Source organism: Monodon monoceros, unplaced genomic scaffold (assembly GCF_005190385.1).
Source record: "Monodon monoceros isolate NGI ecotype Baffin Bay Population unplaced genomic scaffold, NGI_Narwhal_1 Super_Scaffold_19, whole genome shotgun sequence".
Classification (NCBI taxonomy): Eukaryota; Metazoa; Chordata; class Mammalia; order Artiodactyla; family Monodontidae; genus Monodon; species Monodon monoceros.
Genome location: NW_021703775.1, coordinates 28,797,803 through 28,814,451, shown reverse-complemented (window position 1 = coordinate 28,814,451; position 16,649 = coordinate 28,797,803). Strand labels below are relative to the sequence as shown.

At 48.3% G+C, this 16,649-nt stretch overlaps 1 protein-coding gene across 1 annotated transcript in view; it reads right to left on the bottom strand.

Annotated features, from left to right (window-relative positions):
* Positions 1-3,647: 3,647 nt before the first annotated feature.
* The window catches only part of CD207 (CD207 molecule), a 40,840-nt gene continuing 27,838 nt past the window's right edge, over positions 3,648-16,649 (bottom strand). The window contains 8 exon segments of the mRNA XM_029231607.1: positions 3,648-3,676; positions 3,807-3,955; positions 4,434-4,552; positions 5,218-5,369; positions 5,970-6,332; positions 6,335-6,343; positions 7,699-7,815; positions 8,533-8,616. Of these exon segments, the coding sequence (XP_029087440.1) occupies positions 3,648-3,676; positions 3,807-3,955; positions 4,434-4,552; positions 5,218-5,369; positions 5,970-6,332; positions 6,335-6,343; positions 7,699-7,815; positions 8,533-8,616 (1,022 nt within the window).

Sequence of the window (16,649 nt, the reverse complement as noted above, 5' to 3'; positions counted from 1 at the left end):
TAAAATAAATACACAACTTGGATGAGATAAAATTCTCACCCATCCTTGGCTCCCAACTTTCCAGCTTATAATGGAAACAATCCTGGAATTTCATTAGACATATTATCGTGTCCATGACCTGAGACAAGGGCTAAAGCTCTGTCAATGCTGAACTTCTTGGGTAAGGACCCACTGCCAGCAGAAGGGCAGGTACCCGTGTAGTGACCTCACTGGAGAAGTAAGCCCTGCCTGCGGGGGTAAGTGAGCCAAGGTCACACGGCAAGGCAAAGCAGCAGCCGTCCCAGTTTCCTGAAGGGAGGAGGGCCTGGCAATGCTACGCTGGTTGGTTACAGAGTGGGGCACAGACTCCAAATAAAAATACATCCTCACTGACCCAGGCTCCTTCAGTTTGCAGAAAAAGCAATAGGCAGGGTCATGGGGGCAGGTCGTATCGCAGGATACACGTGCACAGGACCCAGGAATGTCAGGAGGGCTGGACTGCATCTGAGGAGATTCCAGGAACCTCAGCAGCCTGGCTCTTGGGCCTTCACTCTGCTGCCCTCCCCTCTGTGTCTCGCCTATTCCCTCCTCTGCACCATTCTCTTTTCTCTGCCAGATATATTCCTCGTGTGCTTTGCTTCTCTGCCTCACAGCTTCTGCGTATTCTTAGTTTCCGCAGGTGCCCCATGGTGGCCCCTCCAGCCTTTCTTTAACTCAGGGCCCTTCCAACTCAACTTCTCTCTGTTAACTGCCTCAATCCCTGGGTATTTCCAAGTTCAAATTCTTTTCCAGAGAAGTGGTCAGAGAGTCCCATTCATCCCTTCACATCAGAACCAACCAGAGATTCCTGGCCAGCCTTGTTCTTATCGCTTCCTATTTACACCAGTGGTGAGTGTCTTAGTCAATTCAGGCTGCTATAGCAAAAACATCACAGTCTAAGAGGCTTACACAAGAGAAATTTCTTTCTCACGGTTCTGGAGGCTGGGAAATCCAAGATCAGGATACTGGCAGACTCAGTCCCTGGTGAGGGCTCTGTTCCTGGTTTGTGGATGGCTGTCTTCTCGTTGTAAACTCACAGGATGGAGAGCAGACAGAGAGAGGCAAGCTCTCATGTCTCTTTTTAAAAAAAAAAAAAAAATTTAGTTATTTACTTTGGCTGCACCAGGTCTTACTTGTGGCCCGTGGCATATTCGTTGTGGCATGCAGGATCTAGTTCTCCGACCACGGATGGAACCCAAGCCCCCTGCATTGGGAGCATGGAGTCTTACCCACTGGACCACCAGGGAAGTCCCTCATGTCTCTTCTTATAAGAGCACGAATCCCATCATGAGGGCTCCACCCTGGTGACTTAATTACCTCCTACAGGCCCCATCTCCTAATACCATCCCAGTGGGGATTAGGGTTTTAACATATGAATTGTGAGGGGATGCATTCAGTCAGTGAGGGAGGCATCTCCTGCCCCAAATAATACAAGATGGCCAAACACATGACATCTGACGCTGGGCAGAAAATACTCACGGCAGTTTACTAGTCACATGCTGTCACAGTCCGGAGGAGGACACTGCATACCATGCAGGGCCACACGGGGGTTACACCCAGGAGCAGAGGGAACCAGCAAGAGCCGTGAGAGGCCGGCTTTGCAGCAACAAGAGGATGGTGTGTCCCTGGTTCCGCAGGAGGATGTGATGGGCTTGTTTGAACAGTTTCTGGACTGGTGGGTTAGCGGAACCCAGTAGGTTGGAGACTGGGTGGAGTGCAGCTGGCCCAGTTAAGGGGAATTGGCCAGGTGCGGGGACATATCTGGTGAGAGCTGGGGAACTCAAAGTTAGTTAGGCTTTTGAGGCCCTGTAAGCCTCAGAAAATATCATGGCAATAAGTGAAATTTTAGGCCTTACAATGCAAGCCTCTGAATCCACTGCCCTGGTGACAAGTGCCCACCTCAGGGAAGAAGCTGGAGCGTGGGGCAGGGTCACATGCTACTCAGCGTGGCGGCCCAGACGTGGTGACTAACACGCCAGGCGTGACAGCAAGATGGAGAGCAGTGTCATGTTTGGACACACAATGGGATAGCTCCCTAGAGGCAGCCCTGAGCCCACAACTTGTATTTCATTTCTACATCAGCTTGTGCTATGAGCACATAGCCGACACTGGGAAGAAATAACATTCTCCTGTAACTTGCTACTTCGAATTATGAAGAGTGGGAACAACCAAGTATTTCTCAGGGAAGACATAGATGCCTTCCATGCCCGCACATCCACCCCTGTGAACTTGCCCGTCTTCCCTTCCCTGACGCCCTTGCCTCCTCAGACCTCAGATGTCCCTGGAGCTGGCCTACAAATGCTCCCTCGTGGACGCCATCGCTGACTGCCCATCCCTCGTCCATCACCATATTTTAAAAACCCCAATTGCCCCATGTTCCTTCAAGATTCCTCCTAATGCCCCTGACCTTAGCCCCGACCCCTTTGCACCCAGAACACCACGCTGCTGGTCACAGTCACTGAAGGAAAACGTCCCCTCCCCAGGACCCTAAAGAGGACACCTAACTAGGACCCCAGGGAGGGGAGGGCCACTCTGCTGAGCCCATCCCACACTCACACCGCACCCTTTCTGCTTCCTCTCTGCTCCTCTCCTGTCTGGTGCGGGCCTGGATTCCTGCCTCGGCCCCTGGATGGGGGATTTGGACCCGATGTCTGTGATCACGGTCTCTGTGAAGAGTGGGAAACTTGATGTGTCTCCCCATCGGGAGCAAAGGCAGAGAACAAAAGATGGTCCATGAACATCTGGGAAGAAAGACCACCAGGAGGGTCGTGACACTGCAGACACTGCAGTGCTAGCTCTGCTGCACTTCAATAAAAGCCAGAGATCAGTACTACTCATATTTCATGGCATTTCTGGGGCTGGAACATTCCTACTCTCTGTTATTTTGAACCCCCAACTGTTTCCTGAGGACACCCCAGAACTTCATGTCCGGGAGAGCAGATGTTCTTCCCCGCACATTCACCTGCACCCACGGGAAGAAAACAACAAAAGAGACTGACCTTTTCCTAGGCAGCATTTTATTCTAATGAAGCTCAGAGGTGCCCTCTTCACTGAAGGCCCCTTCCCCTGCCCTCTGGGGAGAGAGGAGATGCAGAAGAAAGAGGAGGGGAGGCAGAAGGGCTCGGCAGACAGACTGGTCCCAGAGTTTAGCGAGTGAGGGGGAGGGAGAAGCGCATGGACGCTGGTCCAGCTCTAAGGAGACACATTCCCATGTCAGCCCCAGATCTGAACCAGTCAAGCCCGTCCCAGGGAGGAAGGGTCTCAGATCTCAGAGGATGTGGATGAAGGGGGCCGTGGGTACATGGCATGAACAGGGTCACCAAGAGCTGAGCTCTTCCCACTGAGAACACAGCCACCTCAGCAGGCAACTGGGAATTCTGGGGAGTCAACCAGAAAAGCCCTGAGTCTCAGTCTCCAGACAATTGCTTGGGTGGTCAAAGCAACTTTCATGCAGTGAAGACGAGGCTCCTCTGAAGGGATGGGACGCCCCAGGGTGCTGCCCCAGATTGCAGGTTCTGATTCACCTCACTGGGTGAATTAGAGAACTTCTAATCCTCTCCACCCTCAGCTCCCATTTCAACCCAAGATCTCCTTTCCATTTCAGCTGACTCTGTGGGGTCAGAGAACTCCTAGCCAAGGCAGATAGACTCCCGGATGCCTTCAAGACAATTTCGAAACAAGAAAAATTAAAGTTCAAAATCGCCCTGGAGTATGAAGGAGAGAGCCGCATTTCCTTGAATTCAACAAGCATTGGAGTTTAAAGTTTGAGCTTGGGGGCCAGTCCTGACATGGTTCTGATGGCATGTAGGGTCGTTTACAGATAAAAAGAAATTCATTGTCACAGGAGGCATCATTCCGTGACTGCAATGAGGACATCTTTATATCAGCACAGTGTTCATTGTTCCCAGTGTTGTTGGGCTCACCTGGAATCCAGAACCTATGAAAGGAAAAAAACAAAGAAAAACATATTTCCAATGAATAACTGAGAGATTTCAACTCCAGCTTTGGTGCCGGGTGATAGCATCTCAAGTTTTTCCATGCCTGAGAGGAAGGGGACCAGTGATCTGTCAATCTCTAAGCCTGCAATCACCCCCCAAGTCAGGGCCACACCAGCCCACAACTCTCAAGGCCCTATAGGAACCCACAGTGCAAAGACCTAAACTTAGAACGAGGTCCCTGCCAAGTCTGGGTGGACGGCCATGCTGCCAAACCCCAGAAGGCACCGAGAGGCCATGAATTTGTCCCCAGTTTCACAGCCAATTAGTGGCAGAGGTCAGCTAGATCTCTGTTCAATGCTCCTGCCGCCCGAGGATGGGGAAGAATCACAAACCCTGTGGTCAGTAGGAACTATCACTCCACTCTTCATGCCCTGGCCCAAGAAAGTCAGTCTGGGAAGGAGGGTTCTCGGGGCTTACTTCACACTCTGGACCTTGTTGAACAGCGAGTCATCCACCCAGTACCAGTACCCCTCACTCCCTGCTTTGCTCAGGCCGATCCAATAGAGAAGTCCGCCTGCAGTCCTGTAGAGAAGCTCCTGCAGAGAGACAGAATGAGCAGAGGTGCTGCTACGACTCCGAGTTGGAGCATCTGTCTCTCTGGGTGCTCTTCACCCATCCTCAACGACAGCCCCTGAACCCACAGACACAGGGTTAGGACTCTAGACTCTGACTCCAGAGCCCATGATCTCACCTGCTCTGCTAGCCCACCTCCAGATGAAAGGAGCTCGTTCAATATTCTGCCTCACCAGGTACGGGACTTCTTGGGTTAGACAATGTCATTAATGCTATTCACAAATATTTCTACTTTCTGGGCACATGGAAAGATTGTACTACCCCGCCCTCTTTGAAGCTACAAATACTGCATCATTTATTTGGCCAATGAAATGTGAGCTGAAGTGATGTCCGTTGCTTCCAGCAGAAACTTTAAGAGCCAACACACAATGTGCCATGTTCCCTTTTCTCACCTCAGCAATTGTGGAAACATATGTTGAGATGAAATCTCCTTTGACCTAAGCCCTGAGTAACCACAGTGAGCAGAACCCCTTGCTGACCCTCATTGGACATGCAGTGTACAAGTGAGAAGTAATTCTGAAGAATTACTGGTATTGGGGGATTTTTGTCACTGCAGCGTAATCTTGCCCATCCTGCCTGATACAGCTACCAATACACCCCCTTCCTAGAGCCCACAGGAAGCACTCACCTGTTCACTCTCTGAGGTCACTGAGGTCAAGTGTGAATCCCTGGACAAGCAGAACTGCTGGGCACTGTACCAGGTCCTTGTGACTTGAGAAAAGTAATAGAAGTTCCCCCTGAAGTACTTCCAGCCTTGAGAAACCATCTGTAGGATGTCATCTAGAGAACAAGAGTGAAATATGTACTCTGGTGTTCCTGTTTTCTCTGGTGCTGGCTAGGTAGGGATACTTGAGTGGGATCCCAGAGACAGAGTGAATGGGGCTGGGCTCTGGGGGTCTTTGGGTCCTTGTGTAGGAGCTTGGGGACATTCCCTCAGATCCTGAAAGTCTGACTGAGATTTGTAGAGCCTCTGGGCTCAGAGAGGGGAGAGCGAGAGAGGCTGAATCAAGAATCTGTCTCTCTTGTGAGGAGGAGTAATTTTCCATTAGCCATCACAAGTGTCTGAGCCCCTGGGCTCTAGGTAGAGACTAATGGAAAATGGCTGGCTTTGGATCAGGACAAAGAGACTCCCTAATGCCTTCATATTCTATGCCTTGGTGTGGGAACCCTGGCTGGTCCCTAGTGCCTTCTCTCCTGAACAGCCCCTAAGCCCTCCCCAAACCCAGTGCTGAGCCCTCTCTTCTTAACTTTCCAGCCATGGCTGCCCTGCTCCTCTCTCCCTTCCCTTCACACACACCAGCCCAGTGATGTCATGCCTAAGAGTGGCAAGGTCCCACGGGCCACTGGTCAACTTGCAATGTTCTTTTCTGAGTCACTTACTTTGTTGTTGGAACAACTGGCTGACATTCTCCAAACGTCTCTGGAGTCCCCGGACCTTTGCATTTAAAGCACTGGCTTTATCCAAATCTCTTTTCAGCTCCGGGATTTGGGCATTGAACTTATCGACTTCTTCCCAACTACTTGTTAGCACCTGCAGCCGTGCATTGGCTTCCTTCACGCTGGTTTCCAACCTCCGGATCTGAGAACGCATACGATCCAGGCTGGCACTCACCATCTGGACCTGAATGCCAGCTGCCGCCACGCCACCTCTATTCCTCTTTATTTCAGAACTCAGGGTGCTGATGTTGTCCACACGACCTTTCAGCAACTGGGCATTGGTCTTGACATCTGATACTGTGCCCAAAACCAAGGATCTGGATATGAGACAGTCAAGAGGTCAGCCAAGGGGATCCCCAGGGACTGGAGTGGGGCTGTTGCCAGGGTAATAAAAGGAAGGGGAGGGAAGGGATGGGCTCAAGCTTCCCAAGGACCCAACCCAAGGAGCAGTTGCCTACCCTCCCTCATTCATAATGAATTCATTCAACAAACATGCGATGGGCACCTTCCGTGCACCAGGAACTCTGGGAGAGGCAGATCATGCAAAGATCGACAAAACACGGGCTCTCTGTTAGAGGCTCTCACGGGTAAGCAGAAGAGGGGGTTAGAATCCAGTTCTAAATTTTCTTTGCATGTTCACGGCGCATTTGGTAAAGGGATGCCTTCAAACACCCCTTTGTCATACTTCCCATGTCCCTCTGGGCCTCACGGCTTATGACTACCCATAAGCCCCTCGCGGCTATGGAAGGGAGAGCCTATGCAGACTTCTAATCTGGAGGTGATCTCTTCTCCAGAGACTACAAAAAGGGAGAATTATGAAACCACTTCTTCTCTTCCCTTGTCCCACCCCCTGTCACACTCTGTTCAGGCCACAGGCTTACGTGCCATAGAGGAAACCAAAAATAAGCCAAGTGGGCTCAAAGCAGAGGAGACTCTGCTCAGACCCTCCAAGTCCAAGACCAAATATGTCCCAAGGCCTTGAAGGGAGAGTGCAGATGTTCCCTCCACCTGCTTTCTGGAGACCTAATGAGAGGAAGAAGAAGCAGAGGCCACGAGGCTTGGCAAAGCCAGAAGAGGGAGAAAGATACATCACACATCCAATGAAGAAGTAGGAAGTCTCCCTTGACATGACCTTTGTGGGAGCAGGAGAGTGAAGAGAAGGGGTCCTGTGGTGGGGGGGCAGTGATCCCTAACACTAACCATAACCCTAGCCCTAACCTGTTGGCCAGGTTCTCCATCTAGTCAGTTGGGGCTGAGGATACAGTTGGGACACCATCCCTTGTCGGGTCAGGAAACATCATGCTCACTGTTGGGGGCTACCCACAAGGCTCTCGATCAAAGGGACACGAAACTCAGAGAGGAAGGAGGAAATGACACAGGTTGAAGATGGGCGAACATTTCTTGGGGACAAAAGAGCGTGTCCTAGAGCACAAGCATGCTGATCCCTGTCAGGAAAACCTCCCCGGAATTGGAAAGGAAGGAGCAGCAACTCATCTTATGGGGGACGGCGGGGGTGTGGAGGTGGGAGGGGACTCTCTGACTGCACATGGAAAGAGGGGAAACAAGACAAATGAAAAAGCCAGAGGCAGGAGAGACCACCAGAGAGCGGGGGAGAGAGGGAGCCGACTGGCCGTGGGGAAGGATGGAGCCCAGGTGGAAGCTGAGGACTTACAGAGAATGGCCTGCAGCAGGACGGAGGCGACCAGGACCAGCATCAGGAAGATGACTGCAGCACGGACTGTGAGAAGTCTTCCCAGAACCAGAGATGGACGCGTCTTGGGAGGAGGCTCTGCAGGAAGAAGAGGAGAGTGTTCGTTGGACCAGCAAACTGTGGGTTTGGGCACAGAGCCCTGAGCAGATTCTGCACCATAACCCTCCTGGCACAGGTGCTCCCGGCCAGCTCTCTCCCCAAAGTCCTTTTATCTAGAGGAAAAGGGAAGTGACCCCCAGAAGTCATTGTGTTATCCCAAAGTTCCCCATTCCTGGCTTAAGCACCTAGGCTACAGCTCGGTTCTCTCCTCAAGGGCCTGAGCTTTCAGGAAGAGGCCATTTGTCATCTTCTCCGGGGGGTCTATTACATGGGCACTTTAACTACCTTGTCCTCAGGCTAAGCTTTTTCTAAGACGGCTCTCATCCATCTTCCATCCTGCCATCCATTCACCCCACAAATACATATTGAATGCCTTCTAGATACCAGGCACTGCGCTAGGACTGAGACACAAAGCTGAAGAACTCACAGTCCTTGTACTCAAAGGGCTCACCATCTGGTAAGAAAGACAGACCTGAGCAAATAAATTACAATACAGGGTGATAAGCATAACGATAGAAGAATATGCACAGTTCAAGGGAAGTACAGAGGCTGAAGTAATTTTAAGAAGTTCCGGGTAGAGGGATTAGCATATTGGAAAGTATGGAGTGCCTGGCAAATTATAGGTAGTTTGGCACTGTTGGAGTATAGAGTATCAATATATGACCTGAGCAGGGAGGGCTTGGGTTAAGGAGGCACCTGGGGTCAGATCATAAAGATCCTTTTGGGTCGTGTTAAAGAGCTTGAACTCTGGCTTATAGGTGATGTGGAGCCGGTGAAGGACTTTAGGCAGGAGAGAGACAAGGACAGGAACACTGAAGAAAAATCCGTCTGATCGTGGTGAGGGGCAGAGATCAGGGTGTGGGGAGTCTGGAAGCAGGGAGACCAGTAAGCAGACCACTGCAATAAAATATTCTACTTCTGTTTAGGGCATCTTAGATGATAGAATATCCCTCTATAAAATGGGGCTTGGAGATTCAAACTGTAAATGTACAATTTGGCTTCTCCTCTCTGCTTCCTGCATTTGTGAGGGTCTCAGACAATGCGGGAGGCCCAGCAATATCAGACCAGGAGCTGCTCTTTCATTCATGGGAGATGCTCAGGGCAGAGAGGAGCTGATTTGGGGCTCCATGAGGGACTAAGTTTTCTCCTGGGAAGCTTCTGACACTTTGAAGAAACCTGCCACATCTGAGAAACCTGGTATATAACAGATTCTAAACAAATATTTCTTGGAAGGTAGAAAAGAGAGGAGGGAAGAGAGGAAGAGAGGGAGGAAAGGAGAAAAAGAAGGAAGTCAGTCCAGATAATTGGATGGATTGATGGATGGATGGATGAATGGATAGATAGATGGAAGATGGATGGATGGAAAATGGATGGATGGATGGATGGGTGGGTGGATGGATGGATGGAAGATGGATGAATAGATGAAAGAGAAATGAATAGAATAATTGATGGCTGATCATTATTCAACTCTGAGATTCCAGCCTGTGGACTGGAATCTGTCTTCTGGAAGCTACTGCATCTTTCTATGGCCTCCAGCAGTTCTCATTCATTCCCACAGTAAAGGCACGAGGCAAGTGTGGTTTTAAACCTTACCCAAAAATGCATAACAACTCTGGCCACAGGACTAGAAACCTGACCGGGCTTCACTGACCCTGAGCCAGTGGAGCTGGATGACAGGTTGATGTCAGGGACCAAGGTTGGAGGCTAAATGATCAGGGCCAAGGAGATAGCTACCTTTACTTGAAGAGGCTTCTACTGTCTTTGATATTTGAGAGGATCCCAGCTCCCTCTCTGACCAGTTCATTGTGATTACAGACCCATTGCTGCTCCCCTCTCCAGGCTGAATAGGCCTCAGACTAGAGCTGTTTCTCTGACTGGTTGAGGGAAACCGGAGAGGACTCCACACCACCCTTTCCAAGTGTTGGGAAGGAAGCTGGATCACAAGGATGGTGTTCCTTTCATCCTGTCTCATTTCCTCCCTACCCACATAACGTCCAGGCCTGCCGTCTGCTCTAAGCTTTGACGTTAGCTAATCCCACAAGCTGAAGGCCTCACTCCTAATTCACTGCCAGTCTCTGAACATTTATAACCACGCCTGTTCTCTTAAAGCCACTCACCTAGTTGAAGAGCCTTGGTTCTACCAGGGCTCAGAAGGAGTCAGAATGTTCTGTTTCTGGGCTCTCATGCTTGTTACCCAGCCTAATCCCAGGATCACGTCAGCCCTTCTGCTCCTGGTTCCTGGCCTCACATCCACGTCCCAGGGCCTGGGGATGGAGAAGAATCCAAGTTACTTTGGATTCTTGGTAGAAAGTACCACTGGGGTCCTGGTCTCCTCCTGAGGCATCTGAGGGAGAGCAGCTGCCACATAACACCTTGGAATGCCTGTCCCCTTCCCTCTCTGTTGAAAAGTTGACTTTCCCCAACCTCTTCCGTTATGTAGCATGAGTGATTGGTAGAATGCCCGTGTGCCCTCCCAGTGGTCCCAGGAAAGGATCTGGAAGCCTCGCCAAGCTGGGACGGGACTCACTGCGTAAGATGGGACTGGGCTTGGGGGGCATTTACTCCAAGTGATGGAAATGGAGGCTTCAGGTAGGTGTCCTGCTGATAGCTGTACAAAAGGCTGATCCAGCATGAGGAAGATAGGCAAGAAGCAACCGCAATCCTCTGGGCCCTCTGGGGTTTCAGAGGTGGTTTCTGTAAAAGTCCTGACCATGAGGAGTTTCATTTCCCACTTTGCAGGGAAGATGTGGGTCATGAGCTATTTTCCTCTGGCCATGCTTATCCGCAGGTATTTCCTGAGCAGTCTCCCAGAAAAGACCAAGTGGGAGGTGGGTGCCTCAGCCTCACTTTCCAGCCAGGAAGGAGGGCAATTCTCCCAGACATTTAGGAGATCCCCGCTCTTCCAAACAGAGGAGGAACTTTGGGCCAGATCTAGAGTGACCAAAAATCACTGCTGTGATGAGAGAGGGGGAAGTCAGTGCTCATTTTTCTGTTGCCCCACTGCCATGCTCCTGGGGTTCTAAGGCCTCCTCTGGATAAGGATGGAGGAAGGAAACAGTTTGGCCACTCTCCCCTTCTCTGGTTGGGACTCTCCTTATGCTTGGAGGTAGACCATAGGCATAATCAATGGGAGTGGAAAAGAGACCCGGGCTGTTTGAAATGCCCCAGCAGTGCTGGGGGTCATCTCCAAGGAGTGGTGATCTGAGTCCCTCCATGCAAGGCACAGAGGAAACTAAAGTAGACAACAAACCAGGGAGAGGGGTTGGAGGAGGCTGGGAGGAATGGAGGGGAGGGGAGAATGAGATGAGAAAGGAGACAGTTACGACAGCTGGTCAGGCTGATTCATAGGGGACTCCTGTATATAATGTGATGCGGTATTTGACCAGCAGATGCCAGATAACCAAAGGATTCCATGCCCCCCTCTGGATGTGTGCCCTGGGAACAGGGGATAGGGCAGAGAAACCAAGAAGAAAGAAATGGTAGGTGAGGCCCTTCATCCATCCTTTCCTCTAGAATGCCTGCTCTGCACCAGCTGCAAAGAGAAAGAAAACCATGGACCCTGCCCTCAGAAACAGTGCTTCTCTTGGGAAAACACGGCATCCATCATCCCAGGGAGAAGGGAAGACTTTCCCAAGACCATAGGGGGCCTCCTCAGCTCTCCCTTGACCCTGGGAATGAGTTCCTCTTTTTTAGAACATTGTGTGAGGGCAATGTTTCTCTGGCACGGTGACAATGGGCTAGACCTCAGTGAACAGGCAGTTACGTCAGGTGCGATCATAAATAATGTGGTATGGATATGGGGGAGCCTCCTGGCTGCATGGAAGGATCACTGTGTGCCAGGTAGAGGAGGCTGCTCTGAACTATCCGGGTCAGAGAGCCCTTGCCTGTGTCCTTAGTGAGAGGGCAAATTCACGGCAGGAAAGTAACACAGGGCTCTTGGGAAAAGTATGCATAGTTTCCTTTTGTATCTTTTATTTCTTTATTAATGATATTCATTACAGAAAAAAATCCAGGTGAGTGAAAAGAAAAAAAAAAACTATCTACCATACAGAAAAAAAAAGCTGTACACACAGTTCATTCTTCCTATCTACATGTATGTATATATGTATTTACATCTATATCCATAGCTATACCTAACTATAACTGTGTATATATTTATATAAGTATTGAATGGGACAACTCCTGTGTCTTTTCCCCAGCATCATTCCCATCTCCATTTGTGATACGAAGAGTCCTCCTCCTTTGGGAAACTACACCCCCTTCTCACCACCCACTTTGCTTGGCTCAGAGCCAGTGTCCACAGGTTGGGTTTTTAACACAACCCATCACTCTGACATTGAGTCTTCTGCCTCCTGCTTCCACTTTTAAGGCCTCTTACATTGGGCCCACCCAGATAATCCAGGATAGTTTCTGTATCTTAAAGCCAGCTTATTTATTTATTTAGCTGTGTCACAAGGCTTGCGGGATCTCAGTTCTCTGACCTGGGACCGAGCCCACACCCTCGGCAGTGAAAGCACCAAGTCCTAACCACTGGACCATCAGGGAATTCTTAAAGCCAGCTTACTAGCAGCCTTAATTCCACTTTGCCATGTAACTTAATGTACTTCCAGGTGCTGGGATTACGATGTGGACATCTTTGTGGTCATTATTGTACCTACCACACTTCCTCACCATATTAAGTTAGGGTAGCCTTAGTAGAAATTTTGGTATATATCCCTGAAGTTTGAGAGATAAACAGTCTGGTACTTGACACATGAATGAAAGGTCTAAGGCCTTCAGTAGGTGATAATAAATAAATAGTAGGATGGGACTTCCCTGGTGGCACAGTGGTTGAGAGTCCGCCTGCCAATCCAGGGGACATGGGTTCAATCCCTGGTCTGGTAAGATCCTACATGCCTCGGAACAACTACGCCTGCACGCCCCAACTACTGAGCCCACACGCTGCAACTACTGAAGCTGGCGTGCTCTAGGGTCCACATGCCGCAGCCGCTGAGCCTGTGTGCTGCAACTTCTGAGGCCCGCGCGCCTAGAGCCCATGTTCTACAACAGGAGAGGCCACCGCAATGAGAAGCCCATGCACCGCAGTGAAGAGTGGCCCCCGCTCGCTGCAACTAGACAAGGCCTACAAGCAGCAACGAAGACCCAATGCCGCCAAAAGTTTTTTTATAAAATTAAAAAATAAATAAATAGTAGGATAAACAAACTGTGTTACTTCTAAACAATGGAATATTATTCAGCACTAAAAAGAAATGAGCTATAATGGTACTGAAAGAAAAACAGATACATGGGTCAGTGAAACAGAATTGAGAGCCCAGAAATAAACCCACACATATATGGGCAATTAATTTATACAGACAAGCAAAGAACAAACAAGAGAAAGAATAGCCTCTTCAATAAATGATGTTGGGGAAACTGGACAGCCACATGCAAAACAAAATGAAACTAGACCACTATCTCACACTATACATAAAACTCAACCCAAAGTAGATTAAAGACTTGAACGTAAGCCATAAAACTCCTAGAAGAAAACATAGGCAGTACACTCTTTTTGACATCAGCCTTAACAATATCTTTCTGGATAGGTCTCCTCAGGCAAGGGAAACAAAAGCAAAAATAAGCAAATGGAACTACATCAAACTAAAAATCTTCTGCACAGCAAAGGAAACCATCAACAAAATGAAAAGACAACCAACCATTTGCAAATGCTATATCTGATAAGGGGTTAATATCCAAAAAATATAGAGAACTTATACAACTCAACACCAATAACAAAATCAACTTGGTTAAAAAAAAATGTGTAGAGGGCTTCCCTGGTGGCGCAGTGGTTGAGAGTCCGCCTGCCGATGCAGGGCACGCGGGTTCGTGCCCCAGTCCGGGAAGATCCCACATGCCGCGGAGCGGCTGGGCCCGTGAGCCATGGCCGCTGAGCCTGCGTGTCCAGAGCCTGTGCTCCGCAGCGGGAGAGGCCACAACAGTGAGAGGCCCGCGTACTGCAAAAAATAAAAATAAAAAATAAACAGTTCTCAAATCTTTTCAAAAAAATAAAAATAAATTTGTCCTGGCTACATGTAAAGAATGAAATTAGAACATTCTCTAACACCATATACAAAAATAAACTCAAAATGGATTGAAGACCTAAATGTAAGGCCGGGTACTATAAAACTCCTAGAGGAAAACACAGGCAAAATACTCTTTGACATAAATTGCAGCAATTTTTTTTTAGATCCGTCTCCTAGAGTAATGAAGTAAAAGCAAAAATAGACAAATGGAACCTAATCAAACTTAAAAGCTTTTGCACAGCAAAGGAAACGATAAACAAAATGAAAAGACAACCTATGGAATGGGAGAAAAGATTTGCATATGATGTGACCTACAGGGATTAATTTCCAAAATACAAAAATCCCTCATACAGCTCAATATCAAAAAAACAAACAACCCAATCAAAAAATGGGCAGAAGACCTAAACAGACATTTCTCCAGAGAAGACATAACAAGATGGTCAACAGGCACATAAAAAGATGTTCAACATCACTAATTATTAGAGAAATGCAAATCAAAACTACGAAGAGGTACCACCTTACACCGGTCAGAATGGCCATTATTAAAAAGTCTACAAATAACAAATGTTGGAGAGGGTGTGGAGAAAAGGGGACCATCCTACACTGTTCGTGGGAATGTAAACTGGTGCAGCCACTGTGGAGAACAGTATGGAGGTTCCTTAAAAAACTAAAAATACAGTTACCATATGATCCAGCAATTCCACTCCTGGGCATATACCCGGAAAAGATGAAAACTCTAATTCAAAAAGATACATGCACCTCAATATTCATAGAAGCCCTATTTACAGTAGCCAAGACATGGAAGTAACCTAAGTGTACATTGACAGATGAATGGATAAAGAAGATGTGGTATATTTATATGTACATATATATATGTATACACACACACATATATATACACATTGGAATACTAGCCATAAAAAAGAATGAAATAATGCCATTTGCAGCAACATGGATGGACCTAGAGATTATCACACTAAGTGAAGTCAAAGACAAATATCATATATTGTTTACATGTGGAATCTAAAATTATGATATAAATGAACTTATTTACAAAACAAAAATTTCTATCTCGGGCTTCCCTGGTGGCGCAGTGGTTGAGAGTCCGCCTGCCGATGCAGGGGACACAGGTTCGTGCCCCGGTCCGGGAGGATCCCACATGCCGCGGAGCGGCTGGGTCCGTGAGCCATGGCCGCTGAGCCTGCGCGTCCGGAGCCTGTGCTCCGCAACGGGAGAGGCCACAACAGTGAGAGGCCTGCGTACTGCAAAAAAAAAAAAAATTTCTGTCTGTTATTTTCACAGACGTAGAAAACAAATTTACGGTTACCAAAGGGGAAAGGTGGGGGAGGGATAAATTAGGAGCTTGGGATTAACAGACACATACTACTATAAAAGAGACAAACAACAAGGACCTAGTATATAGTACAAGGAATTATGTTCAATATCTTGTAATAACCTATAATGGAAAAGAATCTGCAAAAGAATATATATCTCTTTGCTGTATACTTGAAACTAATACACATTGTAAATCAACTGTACTTCAATAAAAACATTTTTTAATAAAATCAATTTATCCTTGGATTCAAAAAATAAAAAGAAATGAGCCATCAAGCCATGAAAGGACAGGGAGGAAACTTAAACGTGTATCATTAAGTGAAAGAAGCCAAACTGAAAAGGCTACATACTGTATGGTTCCAATTCTATGGTATTCTGGAAAAGACAAAACTATGGATACAGTAAAAAGATCAGTGGTTGCCAGGGGTTATGGGGGAGGGAGGGATGAATAGGTGAAGCACAGGATTTTTAGGGCAGTGAAACTACTCTGTGTGATATAGTAATAGTGGATACATGTCATTACACATTTGTCAAAACCCATAAAATGTACGACAACAGGAGCTCACACTAATGTGAACTATGGACTTTGAGTGATAACGATGTGTCGAGCAGGCTCATCGATTGTAACAAATGCACCACTCCGGTGGGGTGTGTTGAGAGTGGAACAGGCTGGGGGCGCCCTCTAGAGGCAGGGAGTATGTGAGAACGCTCCATACTTTCTGCTCAATTTTGCTGTAAACCTAAAACTGCTCTAAAAAATAATCTATTTTAAAAGAAGGGGAGGGACTTCCCTGGTGGCACACTGGTTAAGAATCCATCTGCCAATGCAGGGGACATGGGTTCGAGCCCTGGTGCATGAAGATACCAAATGCCGCAGAGCAACTAAGACCGTGGGCCATAACTACTGAGCCTGTGCTCTAGAGCCCACACCGCAACTACTGAACCCCGCGCACTCTAGGGCCCACGTGCCACAACTACTGAGCCCGCATGCTGCAACTACTGAAACCCATGCGCTTAGAGCCCATGCTCTGCAACAAGAGAAGAACCAGCAGTGAGAAGCCCAAACACTGCAACGAGGAGTAGCACCCGCTTGCTGCAACTAGAGAAAGCCTATGTGCAGCAACGAAGACCCAATGCAACCAAAAATAAATAAAATTTTTTTAAAAAAAGAAGAAGTGGAGAAAATCTAAGGCAAGAAGCTTTAGCTAACTACTGCGCTGGGACAGCAGAGTGAGGAAGAAAAGCAAAATATAAAGATGAAATCTCTTCCAGAGTTTGATGGGGAAAAAATGTGTGTCAATGGACCAGACCTGCCGCCACCATTCCCTTCCACCCCCGCCCCCCGCCCCCCGCCCTGCACCCTCTCCCTGTAGGAAATTCTTCTTGACTGAGAGGGACTGAGCCAATATGGACCACCTG